The 22,623-nt window shown below is 51.6% G+C and overlaps 1 protein-coding gene and 1 long non-coding RNA gene across 2 annotated transcripts in view; one reads left to right on the forward strand and one right to left on the reverse strand.

Moving 5' to 3' along the window:
- The window catches only part of STARD10 (StAR related lipid transfer domain containing 10), a 24,305-nt gene extending 19,118 nt beyond the window's left edge, over window positions 1-5,187 (reverse strand). Inside the window, exon 1 of the mRNA XM_055320749.1 lies at window positions 4,968-5,187. Coding sequence (XP_055176724.1) covers window positions 4,968-5,174 — 207 coding nt within the window. The 5' untranslated portion in view covers window positions 5,175-5,187. The remainder of the gene's footprint in view (window positions 1-4,967) is intronic.
- On the forward strand, window positions 5,180-20,185 carry LOC129506765 (uncharacterized). Its single transcript, XR_008663857.1, has 3 exons — window positions 5,180-5,303; window positions 12,858-12,971; window positions 20,042-20,185. It is a non-coding gene; the product is annotated as an uncharacterized LOC129506765 (long non-coding RNA).
- The last annotated feature ends 2,438 nt before the right edge of the window (window positions 20,186-22,623 follow it).

A 22,623-nucleotide genomic window follows, 5' to 3' on the forward strand; every position in this document is an offset into this window, starting at 1 on the left:
CACTGAATTGGCGAACAAATGAATGAAGTACCCAAAGACAGGCAGGTGGCACTACTATCCTCATCTGATACATGAGGAAGCTAAAGCCTCGCTGGTGGTAGCAACCTGCTCAGGGCCACGTGGCCGGGACTCTGGACCATGTGCTCTCTCTCTCCCATACCGCTTCCGCCTTGCCCAGACACCTCCTCCAGTTAAGACTCCCCTGAAGTTTCCAATCACCTCTGACCTTGCCCTTCTCTGAGCTTCCCCCACCTGAAGATCCTGACCCTGGCTCTGGAGTCATGCTCTCCGGGAGCCTGTTTGCTGAGGACAGCTCTGGAGTTCCTTCCTCCAGTGGCCCCCATGCCAAGTCAGAGCTAGAGCCAGCCAGGACAGGTCCTCAGGTCCAAACCCTGAATTCAAGTGCCCCATCTAGAGAGCTCTCTGAGGGCACAGAGTAGCCAGGCCTTCGCTTTCTTACTCTATGTCCAGCAGTATAGACCCCTCTAATCATGGTCTAAGGCCCAAATGGCCTCTACAAACCACCTGCCCAGCAGTTTCCTGTAGAGATGGGGAAACTGAGCCCCAGATGGGCAGAGTACCAGCCTGAACCTGAACTCACTGAGTCTAAAACCCTAAAACCAGATTAACCCACATTCTTGCCACCACAGATAAGACTGTCTCAGAAAGTTGAAGTGACCTCTAAGGTCACGCTGAGGACCTGGGCTCTTGCTTAGTTAGGTGCCCTCCCACAATGACACTGCATAGGGAGATTGAGGCAGGAGAGCTGGGTATGTTGGGAGCCATGGGGTCCTGAAGACAAAAGGGCCCAATGGTGCTTGTAAGCAAGCCCAAGAGAGCAGAGAGAGCTCAGCTTTGGAGACCCAAACATCTGAATTCTGATCCTGCACCTTAGCCACCTCTGTTTTTCCCTTGCACAAGTGAGTTCCTGCTCTAAGCCTCAGTTTCCACATCTGTTCAATGGTGTTAATAAGACCCACACCACAACACAGCTGTGAAGACTCAATGGGAAGCCAGAAAGAAAACATCTGCGCCTGCCCCCATATTCTCCAAGACCCTCTTGAGTCTGTTAAGAGTGTTAAGACTGTTAAGAATGAGAAGGGACCTTAGGGATCCATAAGATAATCCCACATTTTATATGGGGAGCTAATGAGGTACTTAGAGGGAACGGACCTGGGGTGGGGGTGGGGGTGTCTTGTGATGTGGGAGCAAGGGGACAGTGAGATAGGGAAGGGAGGGGCCGTGGATCTTTCTCCAGAGCAGAAGGGGAGGAGCAGTAAGACAGGAAGTCAGAGAAGACAGGTCCCCACAGCCCAGCTTCCTGTAGCAAGAGGAACCTCAGGTTCTCAGCCACACTCCCCCAAGAGACCTCCCACCCCTGCTCTAGCCACCAAGCCCCTCAAGGCCCCGCCCCTGCTTCTGTGGTCTGCCTATGAACATCTGCCCCGTGTAGTAGGCAGGGGTCACCTGGAATTGTCATTCCTCTCTTCACCAGGGTCATTTCTCTCTTCACCAGGGTCTGGAAACTTCTGAGGACAGGGCCAGGTCTCCTCTGGCTCTCACATGGCTAGCCAAGCACTATGCTCGGCAGGCTGCAACATCAGAGAGCCTGAGCACATGAGGATCCAGGGAAGGGCTTGGCAGGCCATGTCACGTCCTGCTTTCTGTCCCTTCATTCCTCATTTCTCTCCCATGGGCCCCAACACAGGTGTTAAGCTCAGAGGCTCCTAGAGCCCATGACACAGACAGAGACACAGCCCAGAGAAGGGCAGGTCATACACAGAAGAGGATACCACCAGGACTGGGCCCGAGCTGGCCCTGATTAATTTTGCATTGACCACCCCCCCCCCCTTTTTGCATTTCTCATATACCCAGATACTGGCCTGGGCATTGACAAACCTAGGTTTGCTTTCTACCTTGGACCCAAGATCTGTGTTCAGCATGTGCCTCTGAGACAAGGCCTGCCCTCTCAGGACATGGTGTCAGCCTCCTCTCCAGGGCCCAAGGCACAATGCAGACCAGAGGCCAGGCCAGGCTGGAGGCCAGTTGGGAGGAAAAGGGCAGAGGTGGCCTCCAGCAGCCCCTTCCCTTTGTCTTGGCTCCAAATGCCCAGCTGAGAGTTCCAGAGGCTTGCAGGGGCCACTCAACACAGGCAAAGGGAGAAGATAAATCTAGGGGAAGGGAGATGAGGAGGAAACCAATCAGATAGACAGGCGGAACCCCGCCCCCACCCTCACCCTGGGATCACGAGAACAAGGCATGCCCTGGGGGCAGGCTACTTTCCCAGCTCAGGGGGCAGGCCCACGACAGGTTGGGGCACGATGGGGTAAGGGGGCAAAAGATCAACAAACACCTGTGGTTGGGTCCCGGCCGCCTGGAGTGACCCAATCATCCCTGGGGACTCTGGCTTCAGAACTGCTGTGACCTTGGCAAGCCATTTCCCCTTTCTGGACCTCAGCTTTTTCATTTATCAAACAGGAATGGAACTATGAGAACACTACGTACTTCAAAGAGTCATTGATGGGGTCAAATGCTATGATCTTGACTAACTGTGAGCCCAAGCAGAGTGGGGCAGGTGCTCTGGAGCCAGGCTGGCCTGGGTCCTACTTCTGCCTCCACTGCTCTGTGATCTGACACAAGTGACTCTTGGCCTCAGTTTCTTTGTAGCATGAAGACAAGTCTACTGCTGCCCAGGATTAGTCAGAGGGTAAACTTGCAGGTGGAGAGAGACACAGCCTCTGCTTGGCTCAGGGTAGGGGCTCCTACCAGAAAAGAGATTCACTGCATGGAACCTGGGAATCCTGGAACCTAAGGCTAAAGTGCCCAGAGACCTCTGCTCATTTCTCAGAGCCCCACTGGGCTGTGCTGAGGGAATCAGGAGTGGGCGGCTGGCCCGTTAGGATGCCCATAGCAAAGGCCCCAGCCTCCATCCTAGGCCCCAGCTCTTCTCACCTCCTGTCCCCAACTCTACCTCCATTGTGGGGAGCAGAACAGAGACAGGCTAGGAAGACTAGAAATCTGGGTTCCAAGTTGGCTCTTCTAAGATTTGGCTATGTGGCTCTGGGCTGGCCCCTGTCCTTCTCTGGGTCTCAGTGTCCTCACCTGCACCCCAGTTAAGAGGGAGTATGAAACAGGGATTGCAAAGGGCCTTTTGGCACCTCCAAACTCTGCTCAGTCTGAGAGGGAAGGAGGATCCAGGTCCTGGCTAGGGACCACAACATCCAGTTTTCCCAAGTCCCCTCCTCTCCTAAAGGCCATTTGAGAGGTCTGAGCTGACCACAAGGGGGTCAGAACTGTGGCGGTCTGGCCCCAAGACCCACCAGCTCTGGTCCCAGACTGGGCTGGGTTTATTCATTAACCAAGCCAGATGGAGGAGGCAGCTCCGCCCTATTGACACAGAGGGTGGGAGTATACTGGACTTAGCTCAGACTTTCTGCTTCTGGACAACCTTACACCTTTCCCAGGTTACAGTCTGGAAAATAACCTTGTTCTTGCAACAACCTTGCTTGCCTTTCAGTTTGTCCCTTCCTTCTTTCTATCCTTCATTCAGTCAACATCCCTGCTATATCTGTGTTGGATGCTAGGGATGCAAAGAGGGGTAGGATCTATCTCTGCCCTCAGAGAGCACCAAGCTGGGACCCACTAGCTGCCCTCTGCTTCCCTGCTCCTCAGCCTCAGACATAGGCCAGGACCAAGGAAGCCTGTAGCCCTGGGCCCTCAAGCCTGGACAGAGTCCCAGACGGGGAGACACACATGGAAAGCCAGAGAAAAAGAGATAGACAGCTGGGATGCAGATAGAGACTCACAGCAGGGGAGAAAGGAAGGCAGAAAGTGTGAGCCAGAAGGCCATATGGGACAGACGGACAAAACTGTAAATGACGAGGATATAGTGCAGCAGAAAGACATGGGGTCAGAGAGGGAAAGTCAGACATCTCCAGCCCTGGTGTGAAGTCAAGATGCCGGAGCTAAGTCTGAGAGCGGGTCCTGGGCAGAGGCGCCCTCTGAGTCCAGTGCCCTCCCCCGCCCCTCCCCAACAGAAATACACTTCTCCATGTGGAGGAGGAGGGCAGCAAAAAGACAGCAAGGGAAAGGCAAGGGAGGTGAAGGGCACAACCCATTGCCAGGAGCCCATCGAAGGGAGACCTGCTCCCCTTGAAATGTGGCACTCATAGCAATGCCAGATGTGTTGGGGGCAGCTATTGAGGTCTCTAGACCAGAGTCCTCACCAGCCTCTGCCCCATCTAGTCCCCCAGGCGAGGTGGGCTCCTGGGGACCCATACCTTAAGCCCATCCTGTATGGGCAAAGAGGACAATCACAGGGCTGTGAGGAGTAGGGTTGTAGGTCCTGAGGGAGATGTACCTGCCTCTGCCCTGCACCTGCTGGCCTCCCTTGACCCCCTCCTCCCCAAGCCTGGCCCTGTATAAAGAAGAGACATCCAAGCCCTGACTTAAAGGCTCTGCCAACCACAGTCCTAAGTCCCTGCAGGAGACTCTGGGAGTAGCCAGGGAAGGAAGAAGGAAGAGCAGGGCATCAGGCAGGAAGGAATCAGGCCCCTGGCACCCAGGGCTGCAGAGTGTAGGGACAGAACCAGGAATTAGGGAAAGAAGGGCTCAGTTTCCCTGTCTGGGATAACAGCAGTCAGGGACTGGTGAAGACTTGCAGGGGCAGAGCGTCCCAGAAAGAGCCAGCTCTCCTAGACAAGCCTGGCAGCAGCCCACCTCCCGGGAAGAAGCCTGGGCTGAGGGAGCCAGAGTGAGGCACACGCCCCTCTCCAGGCCTCAGTTGGCCCATCTGCGTGATGAGCCTTTGCCCTGCAAACCGTGCCTCCTCCTGGTCCCTGGCAGGAGACTCCTTCTGAGTCCAGGGGCACAACGAGGTGTCTGTGGCCCCAGCGAGGAGCAGGAGACTCCCTGTCCGAAGCAGGAAGGGCACAGTGGAGGCTGCACGTGGGTCGGGGCAACCCTACCTTGATCTTGTGCAGGGTCCGATCCATCTCCACAGCCTGCACCCACACAGACACGCCGGCCTTGCTGTAGGTCAGATTCCAGCCCTCCTCGGCCTCACACTCTGACCGGAAGCTGCGGAAGTCCTGATCGTCGGGCACCTGGACACTGTCGCGGCCCAGCACTGGCCGAGGCCCCTGGGGCTCTGTTGAGGCAGCGGACTTCTCCATGGGGAGGCCCAGGGCCCTGGTCCTGGTCCGGCTCTCCTGGGTCCTCCGCGGAGGCTCCGGCAACGTCGACGCGGCTGCAGATGCTGACGCCACCTTCCTGGGACCTGCAGGACCGGTTTGAGGACGAGAGTCAGTGCGCTGGGGGCGCGGGTGGGGCGGTCCGGGGTCCTGCGCGGATGGAGAGTTCCAGACGGGCAGAGACGGGCCCCCTGGCGAGCGCGCACTAGCACAGGGCAGCGGCGGGGCACCCCCGGGAGCGACCCCGGACCCCCCTGGGGCCGCAGCGGGGTTCCGCGAGGGCTCTCGGGGACCCAGCGGAGACCAGGACCCCAGGCGACCCGCGGGCCGGCGCGAGCGGCTCAACTAACTCGGCAGCGGCGCCAGCGCGGGGTGCGCGCGGGGCGGCGGGCGGCGGGGGGCGGGGGGCGGGGGGGCGCCCCGCCGGACGCTCACCTGTGCCCGCAGCTGCGCCGGGGCCCGCCGGGGCCGGGGGTGCGAGCGCCTCCGCCGCCGCCGCTGCCGCCGCTGCCCAGGCGACCGGGGCCGCGCGGGGGCTCCGGGGGGAGGAGCAGTGGGTCCCGCCGCCGGGCCCCGCCCCGGGCCCCCCCGCCCCGCGCGCCCCCTCCCTTCTCCCCCCTCCCTTCTCCCTCCCTCCGGGCTAGGTTGGGGGCTCGGGGGCTCCGCTCCCCGGGGCTTGGTATTTTCCAGGCTGCGGAGGTACCGCTGACGGAGCTCAGAGCCCCGCCCCGCCCCGCCCCGCAGGGTCCTAGCGCCCGCCCCCGCCCGCCCCGGGAGCGCTAGTCCTCAACCCGCGGTTGGGTCGGGGCCGAAAGGGGTCAAGTGAGGGTGGACTTTGGGAGGAGGGGCCCTGAGGTGTTTGAGGAGGGATTCTGGAAGTTAATTGTGAGCCCCTTCTCTCCATCCCCCCTCCCATACTCACAGCTCTACACCCCTGCAACAACCTACTTACACACGGGCACGCTTTCCCTAGACATCCCAGAGACACCCCCGCACGGCACTCCAGAGACCCAAACAGGGGTACACACCCCCGCCACAATCAAAAGCAACTCAGAGATGCCGAAGCTTGCATCCCCCACCAACCACGAGGCTCGTCAAGCCTACACACTTCTAACCCAGTTCCCAGTGAGGTTCGCAAACCGGGCGGAAGTTGATAGAACCCACTAGCCTCAAGGTTCACAGACTGACTAGACTTGGGCAACATCTGTCCAGTCACTCGAGGCTGGGAGCTTTAACCAGGACCCCCTCCAGCCCAGGACACTGACCATTGTCTGCCACCACCTGTCCTGAGCACCCAAGCACCTGTCCACACACCTCCCATGGACTAGACTAGGTTTTCAAGAGCCTCTGTCCCTCCGCTGGCAGAGCTGGCCAGAGCTCCAAAGCCGCGGTGCGGGGGTGGGGGGGTGGGGGGTGGAAGGAGATACCTCCACCTGCACTCTAGCCACCCCCTCCAGCCTGGGAGGCTGACATCTGGCCCCTGGGTCCTAGTGCCAGCTCTGCCTGAAGCTACTTTTAGAGAACTGAGGTCAATGGTTCAACTTCTCTGAAGCCGGGCCAGAATGAGTGTGGCAGATGGCCCAAGGCTGAGCATTCACTCACACCAGCAAGTGGCCCTTGACCACAGAGGGGCAGGGGGGCCCATGGAGCTCACATAGATAGGCAGCTAACTTGCCCAGTGTCACACAGTGAGTACATGGCCATCCTATACAGTACCCAGGTCTCAGCCTCCTCCCACCCCAGGGTTCCTTTCTCTGCTCTGCTCCATCCTCTCTGGGCCTTAGCCTCCCATCTGTAGAATGAAGGAATCAGAATGTATAACCTCCTAGGCTCACCATCCTAGAGCTCTGGGATGGAATCGCTTTCCTTAAAGGTGCTGGAGAAAGATGAGGAGTTGTCATAGTGGGTTCACAGATAGAAGTGTTTCTTCCTATAGTGGTTATCGCTCCAAGCACTTTGTGAATCAGGCCCAATTTTACAAGCAAATGGGGCTGAGCATGGAGCCATGATGGCAGGTGACCTCAAGGGATATTCTGCAAAGTAAATCCTGTAAACTGAGTTGCAGGTCCCCATGAGGTGTGATCACCTTAGATCCCCAGTATGTGGGTAGCATAGTCAGATAATTACTCCCACCCCTTCTAATCCAAATTCTTTAAATGTGTGGGACTGAGTGGCAGGGGAGCTGGCTGTGAGCTCAGAAGGCCAGGGCTATGGTTCTCTGCTATGTAACTCCTCTGTATACACCCCAGCTCTACGCAGGTCACTGCCCCTCCCCCAGCCCCAGTGGTTTTATCTGACAGCCTCACACCCAGGCTGGTGGGAGACACAAAGAAGAGTCCACAGAGCCGCCTTTGTGAACTGTAACCTCCGGGATCTATCATAAAGAAAAGAGATGGGAACACCAGCCTGGTGGATCCTGCCTTCCTAGGGCCCCAATAACATCTCAGCAGACAGCAGGCACTAACAGGGCAGTAAACCTTTCATACCCATCCCCCAGTCCAGGGGTGGCAGCAGCAAGGGCAAACGGGCAGCTGCCAGTCAGAGAGACATAAACTCAGGGAGGTACAGATGGCAGAAACCAAGTAGATTAACTAAGAATGAATCTTTTGGGTCTTGAGTCAGAAGAAGAAAGTGGCCTACTACCCCTACTTGGATGGCTGGGCCTGGCTAACTAGTCAGTGGATGGGCAGGATCACTCATCATTTGCCCTTGCAAGTCCTCCCTTATGCCCCCCCAAATTCAGGCATCTTTGGCTCAGGGGTTTATGACAGCCTCCCAACCATGACTGGCAAATACCCCTTAGCCAGAGAGGACGGCCCTTTCTGCCTAAGGGCAGAACAGTGAGCCCAAGAGGGCTGGGAGAGGTTACCTAGGGGAGGAGTCTGGAGAGGAGTTCTAGAACTTGGCCACGCCAGCTTCCCATAGCCTGGCAGTGTGAAGGGCCTGTGGACCTGGGGTCCAATCCAAGCTACATTATTTCCTAACTGTGTGACCAGGGGCAGGTGACAGGTCCTCTAATTCTGTTTCTTCATCTGAAAGAAAAATACCTACTCTCTGAGAATTATTGCAATGAAAAGAGTTGTACATGTAGCAGTTTCACCCCCAAATAACCCAAAATGCAACTGGGAGGGGAGGTAGAGAGATATACTGTCCAAAAATGGCATGTTTCCAACAAAAAAGTGTTAACATACTTGATATGATGGTGGTTAAGATTCTCATGAAAGATTAAACAGTAGTAAAGGTTGGCAAGGCATACTCCTGCTCTGCCACTTGCAGCCCCCTGCCCCAGCCCTAGGGCCCTCTCCACCAGAAGTGGATTGAGGTATTTCTTTGGGCCCCCAAGGCACAGCCCAGGTCTGTCTCTTGTCTGGATCCCAAGACCCAGGATGGGGTATCACTGAGCAGGAGTCAGAGTGGGTGTAGAAGGCAGGAGCTTGTATGAGGAGAAGGTGCTTAGCAAACTGAGGGGTGTCATGGGAACATGAGGAATCATTAGCTCAGGCACTGGGCAAGTGCTGGGGTTTACACATGCCCCTCCCAGAGAGAGCAGCTGAGGCCCTGAGAGGCACAGGGACACCCCTGAGTCACAAAGAAGTCAGAACTCCTATGGGGACCTCTAGGACCTCAGGACTATGATTCCTGGAATGGGAGCAGTGGGTTATTCGGAGATTCACACTGGACTTTGCTCACCACCCTCTGACAGTAATTGGAACAGGGGTCAGTGACCATGACCTGGTCCCTAAAACTCCCCTCAAATTCCCTGTGTCCCCATCAGAAATAAAGATCCTCAGACTAATGTCATCTGTCCGCAGCCCCTCACTGTACAGACAGGGAAACAAAGGCCCAGCTAGCAGGGACAAAGCAGAGATAAGAACCTAGGTCTCCCTTCTCTTAACCCAAGGCTTCATCCCTACTCCCCATTATATGCCACCCCTGTCATTCCCCTGGGGGTGATATTGGCAACAGTCACCATTCTCTCTGTTTTAAAATTCAACCTCTGCCTAGGCCCTCCACCCTCCCCAGTTTCCTGGACAATGAGGGACCCCCCAGTCTTGACTTGTTCATGGGTGCTCCCTCCTACTCACCATCTAGTCAGACAGACGGATGGCTGCCCCGATCTCCCCTCTGGGAGATGAGGAGAAGGCCCCCCTGGCCCCTTCTCCCCCCACCCCCTCCTTAGGGGTAACCCAGCCTGCCAGTTTGGGTGGAGAAATTCTCAGGTTGCCCAGGGCAACGAGGGAGTGTCCTGGGGGCACTGTTCTAGAAGACTGGCCAGTGACTTGTGTGATGTCACCAGAAAGCAGCTGAGTAGAGAGGTGGTTCCAGAGGCCCCTCTGGAAGGGCCCAGGACAGAGCGCTCTGAGGCCCCCAGGGCTGGCTCCGCCTTAAGAGGGAACCTCCTTTACAGTAGTCTCTCAGCAGGTGGCAATAGGCAATAGGCATACTAGTCCCACCTGGAGCCGGATCTAAGTGTTTGCCCAGGGTGGGTCTCTACCCCCGCTGGGCCTCATTAGCAAACAGCCCAAACAAACCCTGCCCTGAGGAAGCAGCTGGAGCCTGAGGGAGTCACAGAGAGCTTACTGGCAATCACCCACATCCTGGCTTCTCCTGGTGACACTGTCATAGCCACATACCATCACACCAGTGTCCTGTCACAGTCCCACACGAGCACACAGCATCTCAGTCTCCTGCTTGGCCAGCCCGGCACAGAGACACACCCTGGGGCCCACCAGGTCACCCAGAGCACCGAAGTAGAGTTGCCAGATAAAACACAGGACACCTAGTGAAATCTGATTTCCAGATTAGCAAAGAATCATTTTTAGCATAAGTATGCCCCCAATATTTGCGTCATCTGGCAACCTGTGACCTGAGGCCCTGCCACAACCACAGCCTAAAGCCTCGGAGCTCTGCCCAGTGGCACATTAGTCCTCCCCAAACCTCAGTCCTTGGCCTGCCTAGGGATGCATGGACAGCACCCGGGGAGTCACAGTGGTTACATGTGCATGCATATGTGCGCGCGCACGCAACACACACCACACACACACGGCCTCTCTGTGAAGAGGCGCTGGGCCAGAGTAAGAATCCTCCACACTCATTTTATTTGACTTTTATAACTTTAGGTAGAAGGCCAGACTGGGACCATGAGCTCCATTTGACAGATGAAGAAAATAAGGCTCAGCAAGAAACAGAAGCCATCCTTGGTGTCCTTGTGGAGGTCCCCTGAGTGTGGGAGAGAAGGGGTGTGGGGGAAGTTATGTTATACATGGGCCAGGCTATGTCCCTGGACAGGTCCCAGTTCCCCAGGCAGGCCTATCAGAAGAGCCTCCCCACTCAGGAAAAGTCATAACCCCTTCCCACCATCCAAAGGGTGATCCTAAGCGCTCCCCAGAGGCCCTCTAGTCCCAGCAGGTAGAAACTATCCGGAGTCAGGATGCTGAGGGCCCAGCTCTCAGATCAAAAAATAAGAAGAAACCAAAAGAAGGAAGTTGTGTGGGCTGCCAGGAAAGGGGCTCTCATCCCAGTGATGGATTCCTTACCTTGGGGCCAGACAACTTTGTCCTTCCTGAAGACACACAAGGGCGCCTCTACCCCCACTGCTGTGGGCCTGAGCGCAGAGCCTCGGGTAGGGCCTGGGGTCAGACAGATGGATCAGGAGCCTCTGGCAGGAAATTCCAGGGCATTTGGAAGACTGCATTGACCCAGCAATCGAACTGGGTTCCTGCAGGCGGCAGTGCCCAATTGACATCTTCAGGAAGGGGACTCAGTGTGCAGAGGTGGGCACGGCCATCTGGGTCTAGGGCCCTCCCATAGAGGGTGTCCCCAGGGTTCTACTCTAGACTCTACCTACCCTGGGCACCTTTGTAGGCCTGTTATCCTGTCAAAGTGGTTATAGCACACAATTCCCCACCCCCGACAGGCTGAGGCAGGCCAGGGGCTCTGTATATTGTGAAGTCCTACGTGGTGTGGGGGTATGATTGGGCTCCTCCTTCCACCAAGCCTGGGGGTACCCTGGGCAACAAGACCGCACAGGTCCAGAGGGCAGCTCCCAGAGCACTAGGTGCAGGGACTGGAGGGTGAGGAGGGAGGATGGGAGAGGAAGCAGGGCAGATGCAGTGACATACCTGCTCAGCAGTCTGGCATGATGGCTTAGAGCTTGAGCCAGGGAGCCAGGGAGCCAGGCTGTCTGGCTTAAAACCTTTTACTGTGCAACGGAGAACAAGTTACTGAACCCCTCTGCATCTCAGTTCTCCCATTTCTAAAATGGGTGGATTAGTAGGGTCTCCATCATTGCAATGGAGATGAAGTGAGTTCATGCATGTGGCGTTCTTAGCACAGTGCCTGGCAAGCAATGAGTGTTCAATAAGTGCCACAGCTCCTGAGCCCCCTTCCACCTTCCCCTGAGGTCTGACATCTCTCCCCAAGGCATGACCTCTTTCCTGCATCTTTGTTCCTTTGTTCCTTGACCTGAAGGCCCCTCTCTTCTGACATGAGTAAAAGAAGCCGCCTGGGTTCATCTGGAGCCTGGGGGTTGGGAATGAAGCAGAGGTGAGCACTATGACAATTTGTCTCCCATCTTCACTCCCATCCCGAAACAGCTGGCAAAGGCCTGGATTGGTCTCCTTTGGGAGGCCTTTGCTCAATGACATTAGCTCCTTGCATCCAAAGATCTGCCTCTGCAGTATCTGATAGCTATACACTAGGACAGCAGCAGGACATGGGGACCCTGGCTATGACCAGGCAGCAGGCCGGACAGAACCGAGATGTCCACACTCCAAGGGCTGGTTCTCAGGACCACAGGAAGGGCTGATGTGGGGAAGGCCACCTCCACCCTGCCACTCCCCAATCAACTAGGAACTCTGTCTGGGAATGGGGCTGAAGGGTCTGTCTTGGCTTGGGGTTCATTCTGGGGTCAAAATCCATAGGTAGAACAGGCCTCGGACAGGCTCTGCTTTCATGGGGCATGTGTTAGAAAACTTGGAGCTGGTGTGTCAAGAATATGTAGATTATGATCTGCTGAATGAGGAGGCATGAGCCACCCACACAGGGTTGCCTGGTAGCTCCCTCGGGATCTGAATTCCCACTCCGGGAAAGTGAAAACCCTGGGCCCCTTTTGATTGAAGGCACGGTTTCAATATACTCATACAAAGGAAGTTGGGTTACAAGATTTACTTTCAGATCCCAGAAAGGGCCCAGTGAGCCAGGGAAAGGGCAATCCTCCATCCTTTTCTTTGGCAAGCAGGAGACAGAGAGCAGGCTAGCAAGAACCTATTACTTATAAGGTGGTCAGGGTTGAGGTCACTAGGTTATTCATGGGCTCGACTCTGAGTGGTCATTTTAAATGACCAGGAAGAGCAAAGCAGGAATTTGTGGTGGGAATCCTAAGTTGAGGTCCTCATCTAAACGTCCAGACCCTGGGTGTGAGCAGGGCTGTCGTACAGTAAAATGCCTAAGCAGCAACTTAAAATGTCTATTTTCTCATTACAGGGCAAGGCTGTGCAGGCAGCTGCTGCCAGCCACTGCCCCCCACCCTGGGTCCCTGGGGCCCTGGGTCAGCGAGCATCTCCACGGTGCTCCCCTGGGGGAGGTTGCCTCCTTCAGCACCTTCTAAATTTAGGGCTGGGTTCTGTGACTCATTCCTGAATCTGCTTTGCTCCCCTCCTCCAGGAGTGTGCTCCCACGGTATTTTTATCCTCTGCTGCCTCAGACTGATGAAAACGGCCCTAGAATACTGCAGCAGCCACCACACCAAGAAGAGCTTCCCCGGCACACCTGCCCCAGGTCAGCCCTGGGCTTGTCTCTGACCAGGTCCTCTACTCTGCCTCCCCTTCCCTCTCCAGGCACCCACCTCCACCCTGGCACTCCCCAACCAGAGCCCACCCAGGTGGCAGTGTTGGGGCTGGTCCAGCAGGGCTGAGGGGGCATTGGGAGGGAGAGATGGAGCCAAGCTCTACCGGCTCCAAATTGATTGCCAGCCAGAACCCTGATCTAATAATATCAGGAGACCTGAGTTCTGGTCCAGACTCACTCCTACCTTACTGTGGGGCTTTTGGTGAGTTCTTGGCCTCTCTGGGTTTTTCTTTCCTCCTCTTTAAATAAGGGGTTTGAAGGAGACCTCCACTGTGGAGCCTTGGGCCAGAGTTGAAATGACCACTGGATCAGGCCTCTATCATCTAACAGGCTGGGCTGGGGGCAGGGTACCTGTCAGGCCTGCCCAGGCCCCTCCTAGCCCTCCAGTTCTTGCTTTGATCAAGGGAAACACAGGTCAAGCCCCTGCCAGTCAGGGAGGAAAGGTTGTGCAAGACCCCAAACTCTGAAGGAGTTAAGACTGTGGGGTTTGGTTCTGGTCTGACTGTCCAGGGCTGTATGTAATGTGTAGCTTTGAGCAAGAATCACCTTAACTCTGGATCCCGGGTTGTAGGGAAGGGAATCATGTTGTATGTGGAGGTGTAAACACTCTTTGAGGCTCTTGTTCATGGCCAGGTTCTCAGTGCCAGAGGAGGAAATGGGGATGTGGGTCCCCATCGTCCCCTGACCCCCTCCAGAACCACAGGCTCCCAGGGCATGGAGGGGAAGTATCTTGGAGATGAGCAGACCCGGGGCTGCAGCTTCTCTCCTCCTGCCTGGCTCTCAACCTGCACTTATGAGTAACAACAGTGGCTAATGTTTACTGAGCGTGTGCCATGTGCCTGGTGGTGTTCTATATGCTAAACAGCTTATAGCTCATTTAATTCATAGTTACACCCTGGATAAGTCTTACTACTGCCACTTTACAGACAACTTGAGGCTCAGAGGTTATGACTCACCCAGGGTAACAGTCACGTTGAATACTGATTAAAAGCCAGGTCTGACTGCAATCCTGGCTTCTGTTTGCTACCCCAAGGTAGTTGTTCTCAGAGTATACATTAGACACTCAATAAATGTTTGATGAAGACGTTTGCTCACTGTAGTGTAATGGAAAGATCCCTATCCTAGTTCAGTTCTATGTCAACTCCTTGTGTGTCCTTAACAGAGTCCTTTTCTCCTTTAGCCTGTTGCCCCTGCTGAAAACAGGTAAGTGTTAAAGTAAGTTCTCTCCCAGAGAACTAGATCCTTGAAAGTGAGAAGAATCTTGGATGTCTAGTTCTACAAACATTTGCCTTTCATGACTCACCTGAGAAGGCTCCGTCTGCAACTAGAACTGAGTTTCCCAGGTCCTCCATGCACCTATTCCCAGAACCTCTAAGAGCAAGCACTGCAGAGAGAAACAGCTGGGAAGAGCCCAGCTCCACCCCTACAAGGGACAGAGAAACGTTCACTTCTCTGTGTGGGCAGCTGCCTGATGCTGGTGGGTGGGATGCTATGCCTGGGGTACCACTTGGCCGCTCCACCTGGCAGGGACAGTGGCTCCTACAGCCTCAGCTCAGTGAGCATCACTCCCTCTCCTCATCATCCAGCCAGTCCAGCTGCCACTGGCCCCAGCTGGTCACCCAAATGTCCAATTCCTGCAAGGCTCTGAAACGAAGCCCCAGGTCCTCCCACTCCTCCCCATCCAGGGTCTAGCCCCTTAACACTACCCCCCTCACCTGTCACACTCTATTATGCTAGGACTCTGGCTGTGTGACTTTCTCTGACCTGTTGTCCCATTTGTAAAAACCCTGCAGTGAAATTAGTAGAATGTCATTACACCAAAACACCCACAAAACCCACCACCCTGCTACGAGGATCAAAATAAGGGAGGTGATGACGGGGTCTGTGCTTGATAAACCATAATAAAAAGGACAACAGAAAGAACGCAAAACCTTTAGGCTACCCCTTATTTCACTGTTCTCTTCGCCGAGGCGCCCCCACGTGTTGATCCCGAGACGCTACGTTAGCGCAGGCGCTCTTCGGTGTTTACAGGGGCCGCGAGGGCCAGCCTTTGCGCGTGCGCCTGCCGCCAGGGGCCGTCCAATGGCCTAGGCTGCTCTCAGTAGGACGCGCCTCCATAGCGGTTGTGGCAGTCCGGTCACAAGGGCTCCCTGGCGCCCCGATGCGTCCCACTCTGGGTGAGGCAACCCCGCAGCCGCAGAGCGGCGGCGATTTGAGAAGTGGCAGGAAGAGGCCCCGCGCGGCTGCTATCCTTCTTTTCTGGGGACTCCAGCATCTCAGCCCCCCCTCCGCTCCGCTAAACCTCGGTAGTCAGCTCTGATATCTGTCACGGCAGACATGGCGGACACGGTACAGTGGACCGCCGAGACCCGCGCGCTGCCTTATGGGAGTCGTAGTTTAAGCCTAGAACCCTTCTGGAGTTGGAACACTTTAAAAACTACATTTCCCAGAAGCCAAAAGAGCCAGAGTCGCTGAAGACAGCTCGGGGCATGCTGGGGGATGGAGTTTGGCGACCAGGGTTTGCGGGAGCAGGGAGATGCGGTGAAGCAGGAGAGCCCAGTGGTCGGAGGCTTGTGGGCTCCAGGCACGCGTGAGTTACACAGTAGCCGTTATAGGAGAATAGTGCTTAGGATTGGGTTTTAGAAAGACTACTACTCACTACTGTCTGCACCTCGCTTAGGGCTTCCAATCCCATCACTCCTGGAAGACTGCACTTAGGGGTCACCCCCGTCGGGGACTCCCACTTCTCTCACTGCTGGTCAGTGAACTTTCTGTGATGATGGGAATGCTCCGTATCTGCCCGGTGACTATGGTAGCCACAAACTAGCGCAAACACTTGGCATGTGACTAAGTGCCATGGAGGAATAACAATTTTTATTTAATTAATTTAAAAATAATTTCAGTTTAATATAATTACTTTTTTTAAAAATTACTTTTCGGGGCGCCTGAGTGGCTCAGTGGGTTGAGCCTGGGACTCTTGATTTTTTGGCTCAGGTCATGATCTCAAAGTAGTAAGAGCCTGCCTCCTGCTCAGTGGGAGCCTGCTTAAAATTCTCTCTTCCTATTCCCCTGCTCCCCCCCCTCCAAACAATTAACTAAATACAGCTTTATTTTTTTTAAAGATTTTATTTATTTATTCATGAGAGACACAGAGAGAGAGAGAAAGAGAGAGGCAGAGACACAGGCAGAGGGAGAAGCAGGCTCCATGCAGGGTGCCCGACGGGACCCGACCCAGGGTCTCTAGGATCACACCCTGGGCTGCAGGCGGCGCTAAACCGCTGAGCCACCCAGGCTGCCCCTAAATACAGTTTTAAAAGATTCTATTCTTAAGTAATTTCTACAATGAATATGGGGCTCAATTCACACCCTGAGATCAAGAGTTGCATGCCCCACCCACTGAGCCAGCCAGGCTCTCCCACCTTTTTTTTTTTTTTTTTTTTTTTTTTTAAGTAATCTCTATAACTAAGTGGAACTCAAACTCAAGCTCTGCGATCAAGAGCCGGATGCTCTACAGACTTAGCCAGAAAGGCAGTCCTGCAGTTATCACTTTGAATTAAAATTTAAATCACCTGGTTGTTACTGTATTGGATAGTAGCAGACCTTTTAGCAGCATTCAACACCAATACAATAATCACCCTCCTGCTTTATGAAACTTACAATTTAGATTTTCTTGCTGCCTACTCATTCAGATTCCTCTTCCATTGTTTGTGCCTTGGAAACCTAAACATTAGTTGGGACTGTAAAAGTCTACCCTGCTATTTAACAGGCCAGAATAACAGACAGAGATAAGTCAGCTGCAAAATTAACAGGAGGTACTATTTTTCCCAAGGACATACTGCAGCTATAAAATGTGATAACAATCCCCTCCTTTGGGTAACTACCTCTTTCTTACCCACTGAGCAACTTTGTTTTCTAAAATCATAGACTGGGCCGCCCAAGTGGCTCAGTGGTTTAGCGCCACCTTCAGCCCAGGGCCTGATCCTGGAGACCTGGGATCCAGTCCCACATTAGGCTCCCTGCATGGAGCCTGCTTCTTCCTCTGCCTATGTCTCTGCCTCTCTCTCTTCTCTCTGTGTATTCTCATGAATAAATAAATAAAATCTTTTTAAAAAAGTAAAAAATCATAGACTATCAGGAATTTTGCTGTTTGAAATTCTGTAAGTAAGAATGAAACTTCTGCCTGGAGTATCTAACTCACTAAATGGACAAGATTTACAACCCAGATGCAGAGATTCAGATAAGGGATTTCTGAACATAAGATATCACATCTTTTTTTTTTAAAGATTTTATTTATTTATTCATAATATATATATATAGAGAGAGAGAGAGATCCCCCAGGGATCCCCCGAAATCACATCTTTTTAAACTATTGTTTCTAAGGAGACAGGCCCCTGCCTCCACGTAGCAGTGGGTGTTGGCCCCTTTACACATAGCTCTCTCTTGCTTTGAGCCATCAGAATATTGCTTCATTGAAATTTCACTTACTGCTATGTCTCTCCCAAATCCTATGATGACTCTCTCTTTTGTGTTTGGTGGGACACCCTGTGGTTCCTCTGGTGTATTGTCTTCCTCATAGCATGGGTCAATAAACCTGACTTCGTTGGACTATGGGTTTGTCTCTGGTGGTCTTCGGCTGATTGGGTTAGGACACCCTGAAATACAGTTCTCTAGATGCTGCAACAAGCCCCCTCTTCATTGCATACTCTTTGGATGACCCCATTCATTTCCATCCATATGCTGATGATCCCCCCCCCAAAAAAAAAACCCCTCCAGCTCAAGAATTTCTCCTGCTTCTGGGACATCTGCTTCTGGTTTTGGTTTCGGTTTTGAAACCACTCCTCACTGCTGTGTTCAAGTTAAGAACTAGGCTCTGAATACCTCTGACAAGAAGATGGGTGGGGACACTCCTCACCTGGATCAGATATCTCCTCAAAACTGCATCACACTGAATCAGCTGCATTTCACATGGGTCAGCATCCTAAAATCTTAGAAAGTTGGGAGGAATGGAGGGAGGTGCAGGTAAAAACTGGGCCTGAATTACTCTGTCCCTTGTCCCTGGCCCTTCAATAAAGGGCGGCCCCTCAATGAGGCCGTAGAGGAGACTCCACTGTCTTCCCAACTGTCTCCTCCTTCTCCTTCTCCTATGGTCCCTTCCCTTGAAGCCTTTCCAATTGGTATCTCTACCCCCTCCGTCCCTAGTCCCTTCAAATGCCTTGGGAATTTCATAGCCACCTGCCTTCACTGGGAAGGAAGGTGAGTACCGTGGGAGGAAGCTTCCTCTAGGGCTGTGCCTGGTTTTTTTCTTGAACCCATCTGAAGCCAAACATACTTCAACATCTTGAGGATTTAACTTCCTTATGAAGGACCCTCTTGCCACTTCCTGCCACCCTACTTCTGCCGTATCTCATCTGCCAAAGAAGTTTGTGTTTCTCTCCTTCATTTTCATGTGACCTTTTAGAAAAGAAGAGTCTCAGGCAGCCCGGGTGGCTCAGCAGTTTAGCGCCACCTTCGGCCCAGGGCCTGATCCTGGAGACCTGGGATTGAGTCCCACGTTGGGCTCCCTTCATGGAGCCTGCTTCTCCCTCTGCCTGTGTCTCTGCCTTTCTCTCTCTGTCTCTCATGAATAAATAAATAAAAATCTTAAAAAAAAAAAAAAAGAAGAGTCTCATGCTCCCCTGACTGAGCCAGCCAGGTGCTCCTCATTTTTAGTTCTTTTTATTTTCTAATTTATAATCTTTGGTAAGCCATTGGTTATAGACATAAACAATTATTTAAAGAGAAGCATAAAGGGACGCCTGGGTAGCTGGGTGGTTGAGCGTCTGCCTTTGGCTCAGGTCATGATCCCAGGATCCTGGGATGGAGTCCCACATCGTGCTCCCCGCAGGGAGCTTGCTTCTCCCTCTGCCTATGTCTCTCTCATGAATGAAAGAATAAAATCTTTAAAAAAATAATAAAGAGAAACATAAAAATAAACCATAAGGGTGCCTGATGTCTCAGTTGTGGAACATGCCACTCTTGACCTCACGGTTGTGAGTTTGAAACTCAACTTGGGTATAGAGATTACTTAAAAATAAAATATTAAAAAAAACACAGCTGTAATTTTGCCTCAAGATGATTAACAAATTCTTGCATTTATCCAATCAAAATTCATACACAGTACATCCAGATGTCATTACGATTGCAAAGTTACATCTAGAAAAAATTAAAAAAAGGTGTGATGATCATATTCCATTTGGCTTTCCATGTACCAAGAATAAAGCCAACCCATTCCCACAGGTGTCATTTGTGAAAACTGCTTGCAAACTGCAGTCTGAACTTTTTCTCTCACTTAGGAACAAAACAAACAGTAGAAACAAAAAATAAATCTGTTGGATTATAAGAAGCATTATGAAGTCTTTCAGACATATATTTTCAATGTTAGGAAATACCTATCTGGCTCCTCCTTTGGATTGCATTGAATTCCATCTTGTGGATGTGCCATGACATATGTAGCCATTCAGCCTATCCTACATTGGAGTACAATAGCTGTGTCCAAGGGTCTGTGGGTGTGTGTGTATTATGTGGCCCAGGTGCTCTCCCAAGAGGTTAGACCTATCTGCACTCCCACCAGAGGAATGATGGCTCCATTGTCCCATACCTTCACCAACTCTGAATATTAATCTCTTTCTTTATAAAGGCTTATTTCTCTCTTTGAGAGAGAGAGAGAGAGCATGAGTTGGGGGAGGAGCAGATGGAGAGAATTTTCAAGCAGACTCCCTGCTGTGCACAGAGCCCACCTTGAGGCTTGATTTTGAGACCGTGAGATCATGACCAGAGCCCAAACCAAGCGTGTGACGCTTAACTGACTGAGCCACCCAAGTGCCCCTAATTTCTTAATTTTTGCCAATGTGATGAGTGAAAAATGACATTTCCTTCATACTTTAACTTATAGTTCCCCTGTTATGTATAGTTTTAGTTTTTGTGGACCATTTGTTTTTGATAAGAGTCATTGTCTGTTTCAGGATCCCTGGGTGGCTCAGCGGTTTGGCGCCTGCCTTGGGCCCATGGCCTGATCTTGGAGTCCCGGGATCAAGTCCTGCATCAGGGTCCCGGTATGGAGCCTGCTTCTCCCTCTGCTTGTGTCTCTGCCTCCCTCTCTCTCTCTCTCTCTCTCTCTGTGTCTCTAATGAATGAATAAATAAATAAAGAGTCATTGTCCGTTTCACTTTTATATTGAGTTTTCTGTCCCTTAGTTGACTTGTGGAATTTTTATTTATTTTCATTTATTTTATTTTTTAAAAAAGATTTTATTTATTTATTTGACAAAGAGCGCACAAGCAGGGGGAGCAGCAGACAGAGGGGGAGAGGGAGAAGCAGGTTCCCCACTGAGCAGACAGCGGAAAATCGGGGCTGATCCCAGGACCCCAGGATCATGACCTAAGCTGAAGGCAGACACTTGAAGGCAGACACTTAACTGACGGAGCCACCCAGGCACTCCTGGAATTTTTTTTATATCTTCTAGATTTTACTAATTTGATATACATGTTGCAAGTATTTTCTCCTCATCTATTGCTTATCTTTTTGCTTTGTGTCCTTTATTTTTATTTTAGTTTATTTTTAGAGTTTGTTTATTGTGATAAAATATATATACAAAAATATTATTTTAACCATTTTTTATTTTTTTACCATTTTTATTTTTAAAATTTTATATATACATTTTTTTAAAGATTTTATTTATTTGAGAGAAAGCAGAGGGGAGGGGCAGAGGGATAGAATCTCAAGCAAACTCTGTGCTGAGTGCGGAGCCTGACATGGGGCTCCATGTGGGGCTTGAACTCACGACCCTGAGATCATGGCCTGAGCTGAAATCAAGAGCCAGATGCTCTACTGACTGAGCCACCAGGTGCCCCTATTATTTTATTTTATTTCAATTTTATTTATTTTATTTTATTTTTTATTTTATTTTATTTTTTTATTTTTTAAAGATTCATCCATTTATTCATTCAGAGAGAGCAAGGAGAGAGGCAGAGACACAGGCAGAGGGAGAAGCAGGCTTCATGCAGGAAGCCCGACGTGGGACTCGATCCTGGATCTGCAGGATCACACCCCGGGCTGCAGGCGGCGTTAAACCGCTGCGCCACCGGGGCTGCCCTGCCCCTATTTTAACCGTTGTGTGCTGTTCAGTGGTATAACGACATTCATAGTGTTATGCAACCATCACTACTATTTCCAAAACTGTTTCATCATCTCAAACAGAAATTCTGCAAACATTAAGCAGTAATTCCCCATTCTTCCATCTCCGCAGCCCCTGGTAATCAACCTTTAATCTTTCTGTCTCCATGAATTTGCCTTTTTCTATTTCATGTAAGTAGAATCATATAATATTTGTCCTTGTTTGTATAGCTTATTTCACAGTCTACATTTCCAAGGTTCGTGTTGCAGTACATATCAGAACTTCATTCCTTTTTATGGCTGAATAATATTTCCTAGTATGTAAATACCACATTTTGTTTATCCATTCAACTTGAGTTGTTTCTACCTTTTGACTATTGTGAATAATGTTACTATGTATACATAGGTATGTAAGCAAGTCCTTGGTTCCAGTTCTTGTGGATATATACCTAGGAGTGGAATTGCTGGGTCAGATGGTAGGTTTTTTTTTAATTAATTAATTAATTTGAGAGAGAGAGAGAGGGAGAGAGAGAGAGAACAAGGGAAGAGCAGAGGGAGAGTCTTAAGCAAAACCTGGAGCCTGACGCAGGGCTCAATCCCATGACCCTGATATCACAACCTGAGCTGAAACCAAGAGTTGGATGCTCAACGGACTGTGCCACCCAGGCACCCCTTATGTTTAATATTTTGAGAAACTGTAAAACTGTTTTCCACAGCAGCTGCACCAAAGCAGGAAGGTTCCAGTTTCTCCACATTCTTGCCAATGTTTGTTATTTTCCATTTATTTTTTAGAATTTTATTATAGCCATCCTAGTAGGTGTATAGTGCTATCTCATTATGATTTTGATTGGCATTTCCCTAATGAGTAATTAGGCATCTTTTCATATGCTTATTGGCCTTTGTTTATCTTCTTTGGAGAAATGTCTATTCAAATCCTTTGCTCATTTTTGTAATGGGTTGTTTTTGTTATTGTTTATGTATTCTGGATACTAAACCCTTATCAGATAAATATTTACAAATATTTTCTCCTATTCTGTAAGTTGTCTTCTCATTTTTTTAAAAGATTTTATTTATTTATTCATGAGAGACACACACATTGAGAAAGAGAGAGGCAGAGACACAGGCAGAGGGAGAAGCAGGCTCCATGCAGGGAGCCCGACGACGTGGGACCTGGCCCAGGGTATCTAGGATCACACACACCCCCGGCTGCAGGCGGCGCTAAACCGCTGCGCCACTGGGGCTGCCCTGTCTTCTCATTTTCTTTTCTTTTTTCTTTTCTTTTCTTCCTTTCTTTCTTTTTATTTATTCTTTTTTTAAAATTTTTTATTTATTTATGATAGTCAGAGAGAGAGAGAGAGAGAGAGAGAGAGAGAGAGAGAGAGGCAGAGACATAGGCAGAGGGAGAAGCAGGCTCCATGCACCAGGAGCCTGA

This window comes from Nyctereutes procyonoides, unplaced genomic scaffold (genome assembly GCF_905146905.1).
Source record: "Nyctereutes procyonoides isolate TBG_1078 unplaced genomic scaffold, NYPRO_anot_genome, whole genome shotgun sequence".
NCBI lineage: Eukaryota > Metazoa > Chordata > Mammalia > Carnivora > Canidae > Nyctereutes > Nyctereutes procyonoides.